This window comes from Crassostrea angulata, chromosome 7, assembly GCF_025612915.1.
Source record: "Crassostrea angulata isolate pt1a10 chromosome 7, ASM2561291v2, whole genome shotgun sequence".
Lineage (NCBI taxonomy): Eukaryota > Metazoa > Mollusca > Bivalvia > Ostreida > Ostreidae > Magallana > Magallana angulata.
The window spans coordinates 59,876,326-59,900,470 of NC_069117.1; the positions used below are offsets into that span (position 1 = coordinate 59,876,326).

Sequence of the window (24,145 nt, forward strand, 5' to 3'; positions counted from 1 at the left end):
ATTGTATGTGGTAGGTGCCGGGAGTTTACATAGGGAATTAGCCCTGCCCAAAGTTTTAAGATACCCTGAAAACATGGGGACCTCAGGCCTTCTACTTAACGAGAGAAATCTGAACTGTGGTGTACGTACTATCATCATTGTGAGAAGTGAACCTTCCTGCTCCACTTAACTGTGTGAGGTGAAATTCTTACCTAATCTTGTCAATATGCAGTTAACTTTCACTCAAAGAAATTCTTTCCATTTTTTCAGTAGCGTTTTCAGTTTTTGTGTAGACAAAGATTAGCGGAGCTAGATAGAGCAGCAGAGCCAATACGACTGAGGCTCATTGTTAAACTGAGCTTTGATTTTAATCTTAGTGGGAGTTTAGCTGAGAACGATTCTTCACCTCCATCTTGGCATTTGTCTGAAAAAAAAGTTCACGTACTGGAGTAAAAAAAGCAGGGGGAGGAAAAAAAGTAATGTTATAGAGTTGGGAATCAACAATTTAACTATTTAATGACTGGGTTTTTGTAAAGTGTCTGATTGAGTCTGTGGAATTCATTAATGACTTGGGAAGATACCTCCTTGAGGAGCACAGATTCTGAATTTCCGGACTGCAGTAACCAGACCGCACACCTGGACTCGGATTTTCCGGTTCATGTGAATCCTAAATTTAACCAATTTTCACCAAATCTGGCCGGAAATTACTGTGATATCAGACATGGTAAACTTAGTGTACAGAAAGTCAAAGAAGAAATGGATTTAGCCAAGTTTAAGCCGGACCCCGAGCGTCCGCGGATTTTTATGTCCAAAAATGGAAAAGTTGTCATTGTGTTTCCGAATGGGGAGATTGTGGAAGGTAAGAACGTTATCCATTAATGTACCACTGGTATATTGTGGAAGGTAAGAATGTTATCCATTAATGTACCACTGGTATATTCAATGTGTATAGATACAATGACCATGCGGTAGTTCTATTGGCCTCTATTGAAACTGAAGCCGACTCTCTCATGCTCACTTGAAGCTGCAAATAATATGTTTACACCGTGTTTGATGACTACAAATAATGTCAAGTTCTTTTACTTAATAATACACCCCTGAGATTGGTATCAAACAAGATAAAAGTGGGGACTACTGGCAGCTCATAGTCATCCACGGCTGATTTTGAATGTCCAGTTATTTCTGAATTATTTGATTGGTGATGAATTCTAGCTCAACATGTCCTATGGGTAATATCATAAGTAGCTTGTCCTTGTGGGTCATTAGATGAGGCCTGTCCTAATGAATCGGGTATTGAGTGGGGATGTCATGGAGGCTGATCTGCAAGAGGATTATACAATTGTAGGTCATCTGAGGGATTGTGGTCAGAGCCCAGAACTCAATAAGTGTACCAATGCACTCATAGTCTGCTAAGAGGATAGAAAGATTTACCCAGACTTGAATTGGCTATAAGCATCTTTGTCGTTTTTTTCTCTCACTCATTCCTGTTTTCATAAGTAACTCATTTCATCTCTCTATCATACATGTTTTTATAGGCATCTTTCTCATTTCCTCTTTCTATCATACCTGTTATCATATTTTGCATTCCAAGGATAGACCATCGGTTATAATAATAGCATCCTGTTCAGTTTTTTAGGTGTTTACTCGTATATTTAAAATTGAACATGGATTTGTCCAATGGTGCGGTGTTTTTTCTTTGATGTTTCTCGACTGATATATCGCATACAATTTTGTTATTTGAATATCACATATGTGATATTTTTGCTTACTAATTAGATACGCCCCCTCATGGCGATTGGCTAAAGAAAACACACAATACTGGCAACAAACTTTATTCAACAAATTGTAAACATGAAAAAAAAAAATGAAAATTTAAAATTGAAATGTTCTGTTTCTTTAACAGTTTGAAACAAAAACTGAACAGTTCTTTAAAATGTTACGTGATCAATATACACATTAGGCCTACTTGTTTCCTGCATCAAAAATATGGACATACCAGTTTGTAATGTTGATCATTGGGGTGCGCATTGGATCAACCATTAACTTTGGAAGTTTGCTATTATTGGCTTCGAATTCTGCCGCGCATTCGTTTTCTTCCGAGCCCAATTTCGGTGGATTTAGCGCCATGCTTACTGCACTAAGTTGTTCCTGGCTTGGTCGTTTGTAGTTCCGAACTGCCGTGCTTCTGTGTCCTGTTCTGGACATTACAAGCTGTTCCTCTATTCCTGACAAATAAAAATTTATGAATACAAAAGAAAATTAAAAAACTACGCCAGAGAGAGAGAGAGAGAGAGAGAGAGATAAATATTACCTGATTGAAATAGATTTGTAGCACATGTTCGTTTGCCCGAATGGTTGGAGAAATTCCCATGGAAGCCAGCCCCACTACACATATCCTTGATGATTTTCCCGAGTTTGTTTACTCCCATGACCTGCTTGGAATACTTCAGTCCCTCACCTGCTAATGGACGACGGTACATGCTTCCCGGTCCAACCATGTCAATGTAAGTTTGGTACACATGAAATAAATTCCGAGGTCCGTCGGGTCCACAGTCGTGTTTTACTTCCTTGGCAGTTAGGTTTCGCTGATTTAATCCCCCCGCAAAGTTCTTGGAAGTACGACCGTAAAATGTAATAAACATTTTGTCACTAATCTTGTCGAGCTTGAACTGCTCCGTCACTAATGAACGATGTTCATCAAGACCTCTGAGCCCAAATAATTTACAGTTGTAGAAGAATATTGTGTTGGTAAGTGCAACTGAAGTTTTCATACCCAGATGTCCGCCTTCCCATAACGCGTTCTCCATTTCGGGGGAAATTGGATCCGCCTGTCGAATTGTCACACCTATTCCCTCCGTGGCGAGTTGTTTCATCCGGGCATCTAATGTTTTGCGGAAATTCCGAAACTGCATATCTTTACTGTCAAGAAAATTTAAGTCGATTTCATTATCTCGCATAAATCTTAAAATAGCAGCACACAACTGGTACAAGGTTTTAGGTGGATATGGACTACCATCAGCCCTGCGGCACTCGATCACAAAGCAGGACAAAATATGGTCTAAATCTTGTGTGCTGCACGATAGTAAATCAGGAAGTTGCATTTCTAAACCTGAATTAGCGTTTCTCGATTTTCGCCAGTCGTCAAAAACTTTAACTCCCCAAGATGTATTGCGTCGTGTATTGGTACTTTCCTGACTTTTGTGAAGCTCCTTTATTTCTGTAGAATTCACTGGTTTGCCGAAACGTTCCGGAGGGTCGGTTCTGACGTCATATTGTTCAGTTTTAATGTTATCCTGTTTTTCTAACTCCTTTAAAAATTCATCAACGTCGAAAGTAAAGTTTCCAAATTCAACATCTTTTTCGTCCAATTCATCAAAGTTTTCAAAAGATTCAAGCGCTTGGCTTAAAATCAAGTCATCGGAGTCGCCGAGTACGTCCATCTTCCTCCACCGAATTTCTGAAACTGCGCATTTAATTTGTACCAGAGAGCGGGAAAAAGTGAAAATATCACCGGATGGCGGGAAAATGTGCCAAAACCATTGGACAAATCAGTTACATGATTGACAGCTCGAGCATGTACGGAATATATCGCCTCACCTTTTGACACTCGGGGGCTCCGCCCCCTCGTGCCAAAAAGTGAGGCGATATATTCCGTACATGCTCGAGCTGTCATCATGTAACTATAACTAACATGTTTTCAGCTTATTATTTAACAGTTTTATTTTGACCAAATAATGTACTGTGCATAGTCTTCTTTATAATCCTTTTGCGTGGATGTAGATTTGTTTTTAAAATTACAAAATTCATTTAGGAAATGGAATATGAAATCTACAAATTTTTATGCAGCTGAAATTTAGCTGGTCAGATAATTTATTGATAAGTGACATCAGGTGTTTTGAAATTAATGGTTAGATAGCATTGTCAGAGCCTATTAATGACCAATATGAATCCTTGCAACTAAATCTGATTAATCAATATTGATGATACCCCTGCATGGCCTCAAGAAACATGCAAAAGTTGTACAAAAAACAGGATGGTCATTAAGTTTGCTGCTAATAGTTTTTCTTCTGCATATTGTTGCATGAAAAAACACACAAAACCTATACTGTATATGTAAATAGCAGGTTTAATAAGTGTCAACTTCCTCATGTAGATCATATTAGATAAATGTTTGTTTAATATTTTTCAAGGACTAAGTGTCAACTGAATAAAGGTGCAGGAAGGTCACCGCAGTTTTAAGCTGTTCATTTATTGTCTTCTCTCTTCCTTATGATAGATATATACCAAGTACAAAGGTCCTGGGGTTTTTTTGTGAACTGTTACGACTTCTGAGAGAAATTAAAAGGGGGGGGGGGGGGGGATTCAGCAATATCTGACTTACGATAACAGTACGGTGCCTTGTGAACATGTTAAGATGGCGTTACAAAGAGATTATGGGAAAAGTGCAGAATTCTGTTGTAAAATAATATTTTTTTTACAAAGAAGTTCGTGTGTACCTATAAGCTCCATACACAGCCCCAACCTTGAGGTACACACCAACGATGGTCCATAAATAGAAAGCTTAATAACGTATGTTCTACATGGTTATCAGAACCGCCGACAATTGTAGACCAATTCCGACTCCCGAAGACGACGCTGAAGCTGAATTATTTCAAATTAGCATCCAAATTAAAAGGAGATTCCCTGCGTACAATACTGCATCATCAGGACTGACGGATAGACGCCGTTATCCCTCACTCTCCGGAGTGACGGCGGTCCCAGCGGAGCACACATTGAATTTCTCCTGTTTCCTGATTTATTGATTCCGCTTGTTTAAGATGGGAACTGGAAGATTGGACCATCCAGGCTAATCCCACATATTTGTCCTATCTTCTGTCGTATTTCTAATATGTTTTTCTCATCACAAAGGTGAAAAATGTCACCGATCAGAGAACAAGGAGGGTTCAGAGATTAAAAGTCAAATCACCCCCTATCTGTCAGCTGACAGTGAATTTATTAAATACGAATTAGAAGTGCGGCCTTGATGGGAATCTTGTTTTGTTGGACCCATCTCTCTCCTTTTTTAACATGTTTCAAGCTAAATGTTTGCAAGGTTAACTTGAACATGTCTAATCTAAATTGTTTATGTTTAAAGCAAAGCTCCGATTTAAGATCTATATCAGCGCTAGAGCAGAGAAACATCTCCTCCGCCGATCTGTCCAAATTCCAAACTAAAAGTAATTCTTTGTAAATCGGCAGTCTGCCTCCTTGTCAACTAATGAATCAAATGAAGAAAAATATTGTTAAGTAAGAGAGTGAGGTATCTCCAGTGTTAAGTGTGGAGGGGCTAACACGGAGAGAGTCGTAGTGTTTGTGTTAGATCCCGTGTTTTCTGAGCAGGAGACGTGGAGAAACTGATCATGTTGTCTGCGGCTCTCCATTTTCTCTGATGGCTTCCCTTCATCAAGTGAAGTGGGCTTGATGCAAACAATACAAAATGTTGAGAGAGAGAGAGAGAGAGAGAGAGAGAGAGAGAGAGAGAGAAGGAGAGAGAGAAGCCAGTGAAAATAAATAGTGAAAAAGCCAGTAAAAGAGAGAAGAAAGTAAAAATGAATACAGAAAAGATAGAGAGAAGTAAAGAGCTTGAAAAAAGAAATAAAAAAAGGAAAGAAAAGTAAATATATAATGTATATGTAGAACTTGAAAGCTTAGGATCAAATTATAGAATTAGAAATAGAGAAAAAAAAGTGATAGAGAAAAGAGGTATGGATAAAGACTGAGGCTGTGTTTTTGTCCCATGGCTTTGAGGGGGTTGGTCCTTCATGATTAGACACCTGACGGTGGAGGTAGAGTTTGATACAGATCTTAATGCTACAGGGGAACCCAATCTCCCTTCAGATATCTCATTGTCTCAATGATGAAGGTTGCGTGTGACCTTGTCTGGTCTCACAGACATGTATCTCGAGCCACTATCTCAGCAGTGAGGTATCACCCGGACAATGATAGAAATACAAGGCGAGATCTCGGTTACATAACCCAATGAATCATCCACATTCTTCCACTCGCAACACTCGGCCTTAAATTTTACAATTCAACTGATTTTTCTGTCTTGACGTCATTATGATGTGAGCTCCTCTGTGCTGAATTTATTTGTTGTGCAGCATTAGAGAGAGCAGCAAGTGCGTGTGCACTAGGTTGAGTTTATTTAATTAGTATTGTGAAGATGAATCAATTTATTAATTGTATCCTTTCATTGATGTAGATATTAACAAAAGTATTCAAAATTCCAGTTTTATACCCAGTGGGAGGTTTGCTCAGGGAGTTTAAGTTTCCTGAGCATGCTCAAGCAAATGTCATCTCTACTCAAGATTTTTAAAGTTGTATCTCAAATGCAATCAAAGGGAGAGAGTGAAGTATTTTATAAAACCGGTTCATTGAGTATGAGTAGAGAAAGGTTGAAACCCAATATGTAGTGATACAGGACTCGTACCAAATTTGACGAGATATGAAAGCGAGATATGACTCTTTGAGATTAGAGGGTGATTTTAAACATGGATGTTTACTTATCTGGTTGATACAAGTATTTTAAGTGAACAATTGATGTTATTTTATCTGAGGGTTTGATGTTTTTTTTAGAAGTATTGTTTTTAAAATCATTCAGATATTCATCTCTGCATAAAGATAATTCACAATTTAAAATTCAAACAATTATATTGCAGGCATTCAATATCTATTTCAAGCTAAGCTCAGGTTAACTAGAAAAAAAAACCTTCTCAATTGAAATGAGATAATGGAAACAAGAGATGATATTTTAGGAAAAAATATAATGGCAGATTTTGAACAAATGAGCAAACAAATGCAATTCATCTCCAGTTAGAATTGATTTTCTAATTTTTTGCTGTACTTGAAATCTTGTTGACTGGAATCCGTTGGTTAGGAACAGGCATGCTGAATATTAATCGGGGGACATCGCCACGATCACTCGGCAAACGTACAGTAGCCCACGAATTTAACAATCAAATTATTTCTCTAAGCTTGCGCCCCTAAAGCATGGTTATCTCATAAGGAAGCCTCCACTACTGATATCTAGTCCTGTATTTTTGAGTTCAAAGTCTTAAACCTACATATTGACTAGTGCATCCTGAATTATTGAGTCCAAAATAAAAAAAAAATAAGAAAAAAAAATTATGTGAAGTGTCATGGTGTGTCATTTTAAGTAACGTGTTTTAGAGTTAACTCATGCCAGATGACAATTAAATTAACGGAGGTCAGTCTGCTCTGCTTATTATCCCCAATTAGTCAATGTAATTGTTCTGAGTTATTATCATTGTACTCAGTACTGTGCCTCACTTTCATTAATTATCTTTTAGGATATAAATACAGTTTAAAATTTATTCAATTCAGTCAGACTCTTTTGGACGCTATCTCATGTTGCTTATGTCTTCATACTGACTATCTAGTTGACTGTCCACCAGTCTGTCAGTAGACTAAGCAACATTAAGCTAAATTCAAATCTGACTCATTTGGCATTTCAAGAAATATTTTTATCCTGTTCTATTTGACTTTATTTTATTTGATTATTGTTGATATTTCATAGTTAATTTAAATCACTTGATCAATAAATTGTGAAACCTGCCTTCGAGTTATAGCTCTATGCATATTCGACTTAGAGGTCAATTTAAGCCTATTGACTAGGCTGACCCCCTGTCTCTTGGGAGGGCCTATACAAGTTAGTTCCCCTTATCCTATAGACTGCCCTTTCCCGTTGGTGACAGAAATATGCAACGAGTAATATCTGTATATTTAGTACCAATAATATTGTACTAAAATTTTATATTTGTGAAATATTAATGGGTAGCAAGTTTAAAGTCATCTTCTGATGTTACCAATATATTGTGAACCACAAAAAATTTGGAGGGAAATATTAATGAACTACATGTCTGACAAATTATACGGTGTGAATTCAGCACAAGAGTCAAATGTGAAATCACATCTGAAGTCAGACCATGTAAATATAGGGCTGTAATGTGGGGGAGCTTCCCATGTTACTGAGCATCAGTTTATTAAACTGGTACCCAATCAATGCATTAACAGTCAGCTTGGAGGACATTTGACAGGGAAACACTTCTGATGAGAATTAATAAGCTGATAATACCATTATATTGATCAAAATTAATAGTTTCTACAAGCTAAGTCATATTTTACTCGATTAAAGAGGAGGAATAGCAATAAAAAGAGAATTTAAAACTGGTTTCATGTTTCTAGCAATGTTTTATTGTGCATGTTAAAGAAATAATAGCTTATAATTTATTTTATGCAATTTTTTTAATATGAAGTCTCAATCTTATGACAATGTTTTTAAACACATTGATTAAAACCGGGAATCATAAAGAACCACGTGTAATTCACAAAGGAAGGCCATGGACGGAATATTCAGTCCTCATAAGAAGGCTGCCATTGTTATTACCATATTTATTGGATCGGCTATAAATATTTATGGTTGTCATTAAATTGTTTACGACTACCAATGATGCTAAAATGTTTAATATAAAAGATTTCACAAATACTCCCCAAAATGGTGAAGTCAGCAGTCCATCAAATTTAAGTGCATTTATTAGATACCTCTCAAATCAAATTCCTGAATTGAACGGAAGAAAAAAATTGTGATGAGATTATAATAAAGTTGTCTGAACGGTCTCTGTGTCAAGAGAGACAACTCTTACTCCCCATTGTGACTGGTCACTGTTGGGAGATATAAACAATGACAGGTAATAAAGCCAGGTAAATATAAATGAGAAATCACCTTTATTGTCCGTAATGCCCTTCTCCAATATATCTGTCTCCCTTGATAGCTCCACAGAGGCGTATCATAGACCGGAAAATTATTACTGAGGGTTCAGTCCAGAAAGATAAGCCCGGGAGTTTCTGAAATCAATTATCTTTTGATTCTAACAATTCTTTTCCATCAAGTTTTTTATTCCGCCCCTCATTATGACTTCTAGAGCTGGATGATTAAGACCTGTAGGAGCATGTAGCCCATCTTTACGGTCCGTGGCAATGTACAGACACTACTGCTGGCAGCTACAGCAAGGTAAGACCCCCGGGGGCGGGGTTGGGGGGGGGGGGGGGCGGGGGGAAGTGGAGGTAGACAAAGCAGATATCATTGATGGAATTACAAGGACATTACCCCGGCACCAGTAATTAAACTCTTGCCATTGATTTTTTTATAAGGACAAATGCATGGCTGTAGTTTGGTGACATGTCTTGTGAAGGTGAACTAGAGGAATGCCCTGGAATCTGTGGAAGATGGAGAGCCATTATTTACATGAAGTGAAAAATATTTCAGGGTGGGAAGGGGGCCCACTAAATAGGGGCAATGTGCATTTTACAGGAAGCCAAGGGTGCAAGGTTAAAATCCTCTAAATGAAATTCTTTTTAATGCTTGCAGGTATGATGAAAATTTGCCTTAAACATATTTTTTTGATGTAATTTTTTGATGATTTTGTTTACTGCACCTCCATAAATATTTCTCAAAGCTCATAGTTCTCGTTAAGGTTCACCAATTTAATTTTTTACTTTAAGTCACTATAATGGAGAGTTTATTACATGTACATTGTACTGGCTGCATGTGGTTTCCATATGGTGGTGACTTCATATACTAACCAAATATGATGTCGGCATGTTAGGTAACATCAATTTTACATTGACTTGATTTGGTATCTTTAGGTGGGAGCTTGTTGTATTCACCCGATGATTGATACATCTTGTGATGGGGATTTCAAATATTGGCTCAATGTCTAGTACCTTCTGATGAGGATTTCAAGTGTTGACTCTGACATTTATAAGGATATCACGTATTGTCCCAGTGTTGTCTTTGGAGCCAGGGATTTGGTCTCTGAATCCAGGTGGTACCCATTTCACATATTGACTCATATCTTGTGTGGTTTGTCTCTGGAGCCATCACAGTGGTCCTTGAATCCAGGTGGTACCCATTTCACATATTGACCCGGATCTTTTGTAGTTTATTGTGACTGGGTGTTGGTTTCAGGTATTGTGGTCTCAAGGGGAGGCGGATTTCAAATATTGACCCATAGTACTATGCCGTAGTTTAAGTTTCCTCAGTGATGATGGTGAGAGTGGGCGTGGATCACCCGGGGGTAACTAACTGTGATATTGACCCTGGGCGGTCTCTTAGGGTGATAATTTTAACCTTGACCTTGTGTGGCTTTAAAAGGATTCTCCGTTCTACCATTTATTTAATTATGATGATAAATTATATAATTTTCATCAATAGTACAGTTCATTTTCTTTAGTTATGCAAAACCCTGTTTGTGCCCCAACAGTGTGTCATTGATGAAATGTATTGGACTATATGTTACAAAATTGATTTGTAGTGTTATCACAGACAAAGACACTCAAAAAGCTTAATATTATAAATATTTAAACCTAACAATGTAAAGTTGTTTCTGGATGTCATAATTTTCTTAAGAGGTTGTTTGACTGGCAGCCTTGTTGAATAAACCATGCACTAGGTCAGGGAATACCTTGTATACATGTAATATCTTAGAAACATTTAAAACTTGCATGATATTTTTTATTATTAGTTTAGGGACCTTGGCACTGAATCAATTAGATTATTTTTTGAGTTTCTAAATACTGTATACAGTGAAATATTCGCCCCTCGTTTCATTTTCGCCCCTTTTTGTCCTAGTTGTCGGTGGGTAAATTTAGGACTGGGCGACCTCCAATTTCTCAAATTATCTCTCTTAAGGTGGAATAACACATCGTCATAAAATGGCTGACCTCTGATCGAAACAACATTTTGTTCTATTAAAAGGATTTTATCAACGGCATTATATAACTTACTTCATAGCCGATTGGATAAAGTGTCGGGCTTGTGATCTGTACATACCAAGTTCGAATCTTGCAGGGGTTTTTGTTGTTACTTACTGAATTAATTTTTTTTAGATATTCATTTTTTATCCCCAATTTACAAATGTTTTGCTTATTTGACATAAGTATTGTTTATTTATCATTACATCTTTCATAATCAAATAATTCACATTTAATTTGAGTGACTATTTCCAGGTGTGTTATACCACCTTAAAACACAATTATGTCTGCGAATTCAAGACGGGGCGAAACTGTTTGCAAGTTTAGACTGGCGAAAATTACACTGGGCGAAAATAACCCTGTCTACAGTATATTGTAGTACATGAACAAGATTGTATAATGAAAGTTTGTATTGTTTTGTGTCAATTATCGAGCGTCTCTCTATGACATGGTGCCTTTAATGTCATCATGTAGCAGAAATTATCTGCTGAATAAGCAGATTAACATTTATAATTGCTGATGAACGGGCTATAATCACATGTGTCATAATGCCGATTAAGGATCAGACCTAAAACCAAGATACTGGTACTTAACATGTATAAAGCTTCAAAACTGCTCCTTATGGAGTGGTTAAATGCAATATGCAGTGGAAATCTAGATTGTGGAGACAAGTTTTCGGGGACTTATCTTCTGTTTGATTAACGTGTCAATATGTATCAAGTGTCCTGCCATTTTAACATTCAGCTCCAGCAGAATTCCGACATTTATTTTCCACTGTGTGCGCTTTTATGTTCGGTTGGAGAAAATTCCAGGATATTGTCATTATGTCCCCATGGCGGGGACATGAAATGAACGTAATTTCAAAGATTTATTGGAATTCAGTAGAAAAGAAATGGGGAAATTATGCGATCAGGCCTATACCAAGAGGCTGGGAATTACGAGTAGACTCTTCTGGCAGGCAAACAAGTCGCCCATGTGATTAGTAAATATGGTAATACTAATGTTTTTTTCTTTATGTGGATGGTTTAAACTGCTCACAGATGATGATGAGTGGCCCCGTGTAAAGTCTTGTACAGAGGAATATTTCCCTTGCACCATGACAGTCTTCTATGATCCAGAGTCAATATTCAACATTATCCCTCATAGACCTGACTGAATTGCTTGTTTGGTCAGTAACTTATGTAAATTTGAAGATAGAAGCAAAATAAAAGAAACCTCTCTGGGTTTTTTAATATAAGTGGACAGGGAACAGGTCATTTACCGAGTCATTGGTATTTTGATTGGGAGAAGACGGGTTGGTTTTGATGTTATTACTATGCATGCCACAGGTGAGGTGGTTTGACACAGAGTTAGTGTAGCTGTTTGAGTGTTAGTCAGTATAGCAGCATTAATACAGAGTAAGTGTAGCTGTTTGAGTGTTAGTCAGTATAGCAGCATTAATACAGTGTAAAGGACACAGAGTTAGTGTAGCTGTTTGAGTGTTAGTCAGTATAGCAGCATTAATACAGAGTAAGTGTAGCTGTTTGAGTGTTAGTCAGTATAGCAGCATTAATACAGTGTAAAGGACACAGAGTAAGTGTAGCTGTTTGAGTGTTAGTCAGTATAGCAGCATTAATACAGTGTAAAGGACACAGAGTTAGTGTAGCTGTTTGAGTGTTAGTCAGTATAGCAGCATTAATACAGAGTAAGTGTAGCTGTTTGAGTGTTAGTCAGTATAGCAGCATTAATACAGTGTAAAGGACACAGAGTTAGTGTAGCTGTTTGAGTGTTAGTCAGTATAGCAGCATTAATACAGAGTAAGTGTAGCTGTTTGAGTGTTAGTCAGTATAGCAGCATTAATACAGTGTAAAGGACACAGAGTTAGTGTAGCTGTTTGAGTGTTAGTCAGTATAGCAACATTAATACAGTGTAAAGTAAGGCAACTCTGTAACCTAATCTTAAGAATTGTATGTATGTGTTATGTGTGTATATGGAGAGAGAGAGAGAGAGAGAGAGAGAGAGAGAGAGAGAGAGAGAGAGAGAGAGAGACTCCGAGGTTGATTAGTAGAGATTTTATTTTTGGGGTGTGATATTCTAAATTTCTATGATTTAATTAGGTGCCACACTGAAAGCAGACCTGCTGATTTAATTAGCAAACATCCTGTACTTAATGTTTTGCTGGAAAACCCAAATACACAACTTTGTACATAAACGTGTTACTGGGTTCATTCAAATGTATACTAAAAGTTACTGGGTTCATCCTGCTAGTTTGTCATACACTTTGGATTGATGCAGGTCTGGCATATTGTGTGGATGTACATCCGTGAGTCCACCAAGTGGCACAACAAGACATAGTTGTAGCAAATTTCAAGATACCTAACAAAAATTTATAATATATACAGCCAAGCTACATTCTGGTTGCCCTGGAGTATGGTAAGGATACATATATACATCCTGGTTGACCTGGAGTATGATATGGATACATATACACATCCTGTTGACCTGGAGTAATGTATGGATAACATATATATACATCCTGGTTGACCTGGAGTATGAAATGAATACATATACATCCTGGTTGACCTGGAGTATGGTATGGTTACATCTATACATCCTGGTTGACCTGGAGTATAATATAGATACATATACATCCTGGTTGACTTATGGTATGGATACATATACATATCCTGTTGACCTGGAATATGGTATGGAAACATATACATCCCGGTTGACCTGGAGTATGATATGGATACATATACATCCTGGTTGACTTATGGTATGGATACATAATCATCCTGGTTGACCTGGACTATAATATGGATACATATACATCCTGGTTGACCTGGACTATAATATGGATACATCTATGCATCATCTGGAGCAATAATGTACAATATATCCAAATTGTTATCGTAAGGTCTTGCCTACAGTCAGGTTTGCATGCTGTTTTATTGTATATCAGCACATTTAGATAACAAAGTACTAATAAGTACTTTAAATGAACTGCTATCATATGTCTTATTGTTACATTGTCTTGGGACTTCTTGGTAGCTAACTGAAGGCATGGTTTACTGGAACCATTTTAAAAAAATTCAGGTCAGCTGCCAAATCTAACTCTGTGGATGTCTGGGGGTGTTGATTCTTTTTTCTGATCAATATTTACATCAATTTTCAGGTTACATATTTCTGCTTATAGCTCTAACAGATACCCCGCATCCAAGCTCATCTCCATCAGATGAGGAGAGTAGCATGCTTGACTTGGTTACAATGGTTCATCACTGAGTGAGATGTGAAAGGATCGGGATAGAATACCTCCCTTGTCAATTAATTTCTGCCTCATGGATTGTTTCTATTGAATGCATAGTTAATGAAATGGAAGGATTGGAATCAATTCAGCTCTGATTTCCACATTTACAATTAATACATCTCTAGACAATAATTTTGGGAAGTAGGAGAGATTTTAATTCATGCCATTTATAAAATATGGAGCAGCCCTAGAGAAACTATTGTTATCAGCTAGCTAGTTAGTGATGGCAGTTGACGGAAGTTCAAATTTATGATGTGCCGGTAGGTTTCTCAAAAAAAAAAAAAACCCAGTCCATTCTCAATAAAATTAGGAAAGTCCCTCCAGTCATTAATAAGCTTGAATCTGAATTAAATTAGATTGTTAGTTTCTTTGATCTTGTATATATAAATCAGACACAAGTATATTTTAATATAATTAGATTCTTAGGTACACTTCCCCCTGGGAGCACTATACAATGCCCCATATGGCTATTTTAAGTTGTGCTTAATATGGTGTACTCAATGTTTGCCCAGCAGTTTCCACTAAATTATAGCAGAGCTAGTACTACTGCAAAGTGTGATGCCTGCATGCTAGTACAGCAACATTTACTAATTATAGCAGAGCTAGTACTACTGATCTGTGTGATATGTGTGTGCTAGTACAGCAACATTTACTAATTATAGCAGAGCTTGTACTACTGCTATGTGTGATGTGTGTGTGCTAGTACAGCAACATTTACTAATTATAGCAGAGCTTGTACTACTGCTATGTGTGATGTGTGAGTACTAGTACAGCAACATTTACTAATTATAGCAGAGCTAGTACTACTGATATGTGTGATGTGTGAGTACTAGTACAGCAACATTTACTAATTATAGCAGAGCTTGTACTACTGCTATGTGTGATGTGTGTGTGCTAGTACAGCAACATTTACTAATTATAGCAGAGCTTGTACTACTGCTATGTGTGATGTGTGTGTGCTAATACAGCAACATTTACTAATTATAGCAGAGCTAGTACTACTGCTATGTGTGATGTGTGTGTGCTAGTACAGCAACATTTACTAATTATAGCAGAGCTTGTACTACTGCTATGTGTGATGTGTGAGTACTAGTACAGCAACATTTACTAATTATAGCAGAGCTTGTACTACTGCTATGTGTGATGTGTGAGTGCTAGTACAGCAACATTTACTAATTATAGCAGAGCTAGTACTACTGCTATATGTGATTCGTGTGTGCTAATATAGCAACATTTACTTAAGCTGCTCATGCTATTGCTATGTACTTTGTATAGTGTGCTCAGTGCCAGTGCTGAAGTATGCTCTGAAGGAAAGCAGAGTGACTGCTGCTGCTATGTGCTTGGTTTGATGTGTTCTTAGTGCGCAGCATCCCAGTTTGCACTATACCAGAGCAATGCTACTGTAGATGTGCTCATTGATGATATAGCAGTACATGTATTCACTAAAGAATATTATTATTAATAAGTAAAGCTGTGGCTGATGTTAGTTACACCTGATGTGTTCACTGTTAGCACACCAATCTGCACAGAAGAATAGCACAATATGTGCTACAGCTATGTTATTGTGCAGTAAGTGCTAACACAGTATACAGTGAGGCCCAGGTTTATCAGAGTTTATGCTACTAATATATGATCAATTTGGTTTGATTGGTACTAACACAGCAGTAGTCATTTTAGCATTGAACAGCTCATGCTAGTACATTGAATAAGGTGCTAACACAGCAGTAGTCATTTTAGCATTGCACAGCTCATGCTAGTATATTGAATAAGGTGCTGACACAGCAGTAGTCATTTTAGCATTGCACAGCTCATGCTAGTACATTGAATAAGGTGCTAACACAGCAGTAGTCATTTTAGCATTGCACAGCTCATGCTAGTACATTGAATAAGGTGCTAACACAGCAGTAGTCATTTTAGCATTGCACAGCTCATGCTAGTACATTGAATATGGTGCTAACACAGCAGTAGTCATTTTAGCATTGCACAGCTCATGCTAGTACATTGAATAAAGTGGTCTGTGCTACTAGGACATCTCTTAAGTACTCACTAGAAGCTGTGCTGTTGTTTCAGTCCTGGTACTTGCTCTATTATTCTGCTAACAATATAAAGCATCAGCTCAATCTTTGCTGATTTTCAAAAAAAAAAATTGTAATTCTGGGGAAAAAAAGTTTGCATGAAAGAGTTTTAAGAAAGCTAGTTGAATTATTAAACCATTTAGAACTCGGGGGCATCTTAGGCATATAAGGAATTACATGTGCTTTAAATTACATGTAAACCTTTAAATATTGTAATAATAATTTGTATATGATTGAATTGTGTTGCTTTGAGGGACTCACTAAAAAGGCAACTCTAAAATGATAATATTGCTAAGCCGATCAATTGCTGCTAGGTACACACAGATTACGGGCTGCAGCGCCGTAATGGAACGTGGACAAAGCTGGGATTATGGTCTCATTTATCATATTTAATCAATCCAATCAAAATGTGGCTCATTTATTGATAATGGAATGAAGAAAAGCAACAGTGATTCTCTTTTAAGTTAAAGCTACAAGTATGTTTCAAAGAATGAAATTGAAAATAGTCTGATGGGATAGGAGTGAAGCAACTCTTGAACTCAAAATATGGGATTTAATCTTGGTACATGTATTCTCTAAGAATTTATGATTTAATCCCAACTGTTGCTAATGAATTCTGTAGCTTTTCTATAACTGTAAAAAGACCATAATTAATTGGTTTGGAAAATATTTACGTTTACAAAGACACCCAAATCAAATTGCCTGCATACACGATTAATTGGAGCAATGGTTAGAGGTTTATGGGATTTGCTGACAGCCTGTTACAGCACCAATCAGTGATTGATTGATGGGATTAAGTTCAGGATCAATTATTGATCACCAGTTGTCCATGCTTTACCTAATGTGCAGATGAATTGGGGGCGTGGATAAGCTGGGCAGGAATTAGATCCTGAGACCAATTCTATTGGTAGAATCTTCAAATTGGTGGCTCATTCCTGCTTATGGAAGAATAACGAGTCAAAAGTGTTTATGGCAATGTTTTGTTTTATCAGTCTATTTTCATCAACAGTTGGACAGCTACAGTTTATGATCAATGTCTCCTTGCCTGGAACGGCTTTGATCATCCATGCCCTGTGATTTGCCCAAATTATCAACACATTGATATAGTTTAACAGCAGTATAGCGTTAAACTGATTGATTTGTTTTCCCGCTCCTTTGAAGAAATTATCCTTGGTGCATGCATTAAGGGGTGTGTTCAAATCTCATAGCAGACAGACAGTGTTCAGAAACTAGATAAAATAGAAATTTGAAGCTAATTTTACAAAAAGGAGATAGCACGGAATTCTGTGCAGTGATTGGAATTTGTTAGCATCTTTCTCAGTGAGTATACATTCTGAGCTCAATGCTTTATTTCAATGTATTGTTGTTGTTTTTTTACGTTCTATAATATTTTCTTTTTTTCAAGACTTTTTTTAACTGTAGGGTGTGTATTGTTAGGTGACATTTTTGTTTTCTACAGGGATTTCAAAAGATTTTTCTGAGTGTTGGTTGTTGGTTTTTCCTGACTCATTTTTAGTGGTTTCCATATTATGCTATGTTGTGTCTGTTGTGTTGTTTTTGATATCTCCTAGTTGTTGTTGTCTTGTAGCACTGTCTTGGTTTGTTGTTTTTTTTCTGATTCAATGATTTGTTTTTTATTTCCCTCAAGGAGTTGTTGATTATCTGTTGTTGTTCTTCTTAATATCCATTTGTTGTTTCCCCTTGATAGTTGATTCCCTGTATTTTTCTGTATTGTTGTTCCTTGTGATTGCTCAGCTTCTTTAATGCTTCCTATTTTGTTGTTTCATCTTCTGGCTCTTTAACTAAATATATAACTCTTAAAGTCTTTTTGTCGTACATTTTTTAACGTTATCGTTCTGTTTGTTGCTCGTTTGGTAAATTAATTTCTTTCTCTACAAAAAAAAGAGACATGGTAGATTTTTATAAGCATCATAGAGAATATTTTAAAGTTGGTTTTTGTTATTTAGTCTCGTGTCTGTAATAGTTCTGAAAATAGCTTGCTGGTTTTATGTTGTGCATTATTTATTGATAAGGAGACCCGTGTTCAATGCTACATGTATACATTTACTGTGTTGTCTTCATGATGTGTAACTGCTGTTAAACAAGATACACAGTTGAATTTTGCATAACAGTTGGCAGCAAATATATGGCAAATATTATCATTTACATTGTAGCAGTTGTTCATTATTATGCTGAAATCAGAACTGTTATCATAAACTCCACCAATCTGAAATAAGGAAAAAACTTTGTTTCGTATGAAGATCTTGGTCAGTGCCTACGCTTACCTCAGGTGTAAAGCACGGTGGTTTTGTGTTTCACCTGACGGAGGCTTCCAGGTGTACTGTATGTGTTCTTATGATCTCAGATATACCTATTTGTGCAGCAGAAGGAAGATTTCACATTATTAAATCTCTATTTTTTATATATATATATATATATATATATATATATATATATATATATATATATATATATATATATATATATATATATATATATATATATATATATATAAAAACAGTTAAGAGGCCTGGTTACCATAGCAACCAAATGCTTCTTTCTATTTTTGACACCAAGACGACAAAAGCAGGGCCCTTGAAATTAATAAATGATGATGAAATATTAAAAATAAAGGTGCTTATCTTTTCTGTCGGTGTCAAATGGTCAGCCATTAGTCGGAGGGGAGACAGAGGTTTGCTGGACTGGAAGAAGACAAGTTGCAATAAGTAGAATTCTTATTGCATTCATGTAATAAAATATAATGGCTTTTAATCATAGACTGGGGTTTCTTGAATAAAAACAAATGGAGTTGCAATAATACTTTGTAGAATATTTATTGCATTTGTCTGATAGAATATAATGTACCAGTTTTATGGGGTAAAATGTTTGTGGTGATAAAATTTACTGTGGTTGTGATTCCCAGCTAAGAACTAAGCAAACGGTCCCTAACTCAGTTTCAAACTATATTTCTTTGGTTGCATGCATGCCTGTCTGTAACTGTAGGGTGTATGAGTGTTAGGGGGATTCCATCTTCCAATCCCCAATCCCAATCAGTCCTTGCAGTCACTCTGTTAGTTTATCAAGCTATAGCTATGGTGATATTCAATTACTCTTTTGTTGACATTTTGGGGTATACAGTCAAACCTAGTTATGACGAACCTCTCCAGAGTAAAACCTCATAAAAACAAACCTTCTGGGATTGAAACCTGGTTACTTCTCCTAAAACCATCAAAATTTCTGTACATTAGATGAAGTTTAGAATACACTATCAGAATTCAATTATTTTACATTCCACTGGGGGACATATCAATTTGTTATCTTCAGGCCTATTTGTTTCAACATGTCTTGCATTGTAACCAATCTCCAATCAGGCTTTGTGGTTCTCATTACCTCCATGTTTTTAAGCTTCACAAATAAATCCTTTTGCCTTTTGAGTTAACCATGAGCTGTGTAGGAATTGCTTGTGGAAAAAAGGTAAAACATTGAAAACATTATGATGAAGTCTAAGTAGTAGAACTTGTTGATACATGGACTTCACACACACACAAGTTGCCTTTATTACATGGTGTTCAAATCAACCATCCATTTTTCTTTGATATCATGTTTTGGTACAGGCAAGCAGCAAATTGTAAATGGTCTTTGACTGCAGATGGAAGTTAATCATTGCTTATTCAAAGACCTGTTGGTCTTGTTTTGGTTGCTTCAAACTGTTTGCAATCTAAGCACCAATTTGTGTACACATGCTGCTGGTAAAACCATTTGAGAGACAGATCAATAACCAGGAGGGCCATTGGTAGGGGGAATGCCAAAGCTAAGTTGACATTGATGTTGACATAATCTGTTTATTTCCTACTTTTCAATTCCCATCCTCTTTCGTTTGGCTTCAATTTCCTTTTGGGTGTTGTTAGCAGACGACAAACAAGAAAGACGATGTTCTTGGTCCAACAGATTGTATGGTAGATTCAGACATGTTAATTCCTGATCCGGGAGAAAATCTCCATTTTATTGGTATATCTCCTTTGTCTGTGGACCATTTTACCATACTCAGCAGTTTTGCTGTAGACTTCTTTGACTTTGAGAGTTAACACCTTCCTTGTCATTTAACAGAGCAATGGCATGCAACTCTCTGTGTTCTACAAATCTAAGCAATAGAAAAATCAATGTTAAATTTTCACTTGGTAGACAAATTTGGTCCCTAATCTAAAATATTCTATCTGCATTGTTAGTTTAACGAGAAGACAATCTTTTCTTTGTGTAAAAGCATCATCATTAGGCATAAAAGATCAAAAAGTTGAAAATTACTTCTTGAGAGATGATTTGCAAAATTGCTTGATATCATTCTAAAAAAAATGTTATTGAGAAGAGAATTTTATGGTTATTTTAAGTACTCTCAAGTAAGAGAGTGGATAATAATACAAACACATTTAAAGAATTACCTCATGTTAGTAATAAAATCAATACCAAATCAAATCTCATTTGAGAATCAACTGTGTTTTTATGTTGTTGACAAGTACAAAATAAATGCAAGAAACAAGAATTTGTTTATATAAAAATGCTTTTTTCTCACGTGAATAATGATCAAATCATGATTCAAAGTATAGACACAATATAATGATTTAATTTCATTTTTCCAGTGGCTAATCCACCAGACAGAGCAAAAGATGACTCCAGTGTGGGAGCAAAGAATGGACAGCTGTCAAGTAAGTGTTGTACATCAAGGAAGCAACTGTCAAATACTGACACATACTGACAAAAAGCAACTGACAAAAAAACTGTCAAATACTGCGCAAACTGACTAAAAGCGACTGTAAAATTCTGACACAAACTGACAAAAATCAACTGTTCAATACTGACACAAACTGACAAAAGGTGACTGTCAAATACTGACACAAACTGACAAAAAGCAACTGTCAAATACTGACACAAACTGACAAAAAGCAATTGTCAAATACTGACAATTGCAACTGTCAAACACTAACAAAATAGAAACTGATGCTAAACAGTCAAATATTACAGAAAGTAATGAAGAATGCATAGAATGTGTAGACAAAATAAATAATAAACAGCCTGCAAGGCCACCATATATTGAGTTATCACTGCCCAGGATTAAGTTGCACAGAGATGGACAAATCTATCTCAGATAATATTAAAATTGATTTTCTGAATGCAGAAAACAAAATACTGAGTATGTTGTGGCTCTTTATATTTTTAATTGAGTTATTTGTTCAATAGGGTGCTCTTGATGGACATTTGGATACTCTATGTCTTTTAAAACATTTGAAATGATGGACAACATGACATTTTGTTAAAGCTTTTAGATGCATGGTTGATGGTCTCAATGAAAGTAGAGATGGTTTAAGAAAGCACTTAAGTTTTACAATCTCACAGAATTATTCTAGAATAAAGCCATTAATTTTCACACTATTTTATCTCTAACTGTACTATATGCTCATTCTTTTTCAGTTGAAACAGTGACTGCATAATGAATCAAAGTAGTGAAAGTACTGAAAGGAGTTGATTTTTTTGTAGGATTATTGATTGACCAATTTGTGAACATTGCTGATTCTGTCTCAGTTGTTTAACAATTTTTTCTGATGGTGTGAATCTTTATCATTTGGCCTGTAGCTCTCAAAGAAATTTAAAAAAGCTAAAATGCTAATATTAAAAAAAAAACATTTTCTGTTGCAGATTCATGAATTTAATATGTGCACACCTCTCTTGGGCAAGTGGTTGTGTAGAAAAAAATGACAACAAATTGAAATTTTAAATTCATATGTTACCGGTAAATTTATTTGATATTAACCTTCTTAAGTTCTTTTGTAAAAAAAGCCCAGAGCTGCAGATGTTGTACACCGTATCCATTGATACTGTGTAGGTGAAGCCATCTTTGCGCTAAGTGATATTTAACACAAATTACAAATTTAAGTATTTTTAAGGGAGAGAACTCTGTCTGGAATAAGGTTATACATAAAATGTATTTCATTGATGATATACAAATGTCAAGGACGGTTGTTGTCTTCGCTTCGCTCTCTGGTTTCTGATCCTGCGTTTAATGATATCTGCTATCCGGAGGCTGCTGGTCTTGAAAGAAAAAACAGTCAATTGAAAATATTGAAAAATTGGTGTAGGAAATGAGGTTTGTGAAATCAGAACTTTGTTCTGTCCAAATAGATTGGTTTTGTTACTCAGGAGAGGGGAAACAATGGAAGGCATGCCATTCAGAGCTTGGATCAATTCAACCCTCGTCTGCAGGGGATAAGATGAAAGTTGAGGCAGTTCGAGTTTAAATCACAGCTCCCACAACTTGTGTGTCACCGCATGAAGACAATGTTAGATGCTCCTACAAACAACTGCTAATAAAAACTGTAATTGTTAAAATACAGACCCAGGGGTGCATTAAATTAAGGTTCCCCTAGTACAGCACCCACAGGTTCAAGAGTACGTACCACAGATCTGTTGCTTTTGTCAAAACAAGATTTTGAGTAAATTAAGCTTTGCCCTTATCCAGAATTTGTAATCATGCAAACACAATCACAAAAGAATATAAAAGTAATATAGGTTAATTGCTACAGTTATTATTTTCTCAAGAAAGACATGTTCTTGAACGCAACAAAAATTGTGCAGAGAAGATAGAAATTTAAAATTGTAATGTCTCAAAAATGGCTAGTTCAGTGTAAAAATGACTGTGCTGTGATGTCCTAAAATTGACTGATTTACCATGTCAAAATAATGTAAAGCAGAAAGGACAGGTTTCAAAATTGTTAGTTTGCAAAATCTAATGTACCTAACTGGGCCTACACTAAAACTACACTATGTATAGATTTAGTGGGAAATATTAGATTTATGAGGTATCTACAACTCAGAACATCAGATTAATGTAGGATATGAGAGGGGAGATTATCCACACTGCTGATGGCCAATTTATTGCTTCTTTGTGTGCATTAAAAAGGTCCAAGCATGTCAAATCCAAAAGCATTCAATTGGGCAGTGTCAGCAACAGGCTTCATTGCTGCCATAGAAACCATCCCAACTCATTGAGGACTAATCACAAATTCTGATGAAAATATAATTAGAGATGAAGATAATTGGTATTCAGGATGTTGTATTCCTTTCAATTACATGTGTGTTTTACTGAAATCACAACAATTGACATCAGAGAATGCAAAAACCAAATGAAGCTGAAAGACAAAGCAACTGAAGTCTATTGAGAATTATTGTTATAACTCGGGGCCTCGAGCCTCGGTCCAAGAACAGCGGCTTGTCTACATGACAGCAGGAGTCGGCCATATTATCTCCAAATACAATTTAACAGGGAAACTTTATGGAAGTTATTTTCATATTTCAAAGAATATTGCTCTGTCTGATGTCTATTTAGTACCCTATTACATCTCATGATTTCTGAGATATACGATGCTATATTGGTACGATTATGGAAATTATTAATAAACTCTACCGTTATATCTCATACTGGAACTGTTCAATAAATGTCCATGTAATTCTTTAGAGCTAGAAATATGTTGGACTGAATAAATACATTAGGAAGCTAATATCTGGATATTTTATTCCTTACAGCAGTGGGAGACATTTTTTTTTCTAGCATAAGGTACACGGAAATTGAAATAAAGCAATTGCAGGATGATTTTCAGGATTTATTTTTACTTTTAATACATTTTAATTCAAAACTGATGGAATGTTTCATTTTGATTTGATATTTGCAATTTCTAATCCCTTAACCTTTGACTTAAAGAGGACGATAATTCCTGAAGAAAAATTAAAGTTAATAACAAGCTGTGTGATTGGTCGGTAAATCTTTGCCCTTTTGGTGTTGATGGCCATCACTGAGACATGTTGAGTGGTATCATGGTCTTAATGGGGACTATCGTGTGTGACAGGTCTCACAGAAACACTCCGTCAGCCACTTCCTGTTGGCCGAGATTTTCTATCGCTTTCGTTGGTATTTATGGAAAACTCACTCCTACATGTTGTTGCACTT

General features: G+C 36.2%; 1 protein-coding gene across 3 annotated transcripts in view; it reads left to right on the forward strand.

Annotated features, from left to right (window-relative positions):
• The window catches only part of LOC128191884 (dual specificity calcium/calmodulin-dependent 3',5'-cyclic nucleotide phosphodiesterase 1A-like), a 69,582-nt gene that overhangs the window by 31,905 nt on the left and 13,532 nt on the right, over positions 1–24,145 (forward strand). For all 3 annotated transcript variants that reach the window (XM_052864235.1, XM_052864236.1, XM_052864237.1), the window contains exon 2: positions 20,787–20,852. In XM_052864235.1, coding sequence (XP_052720195.1) covers positions 20,787–20,852 — 66 coding nt within the window. The remainder of the gene's footprint in view (positions 1–20,786; positions 20,853–24,145) is intronic.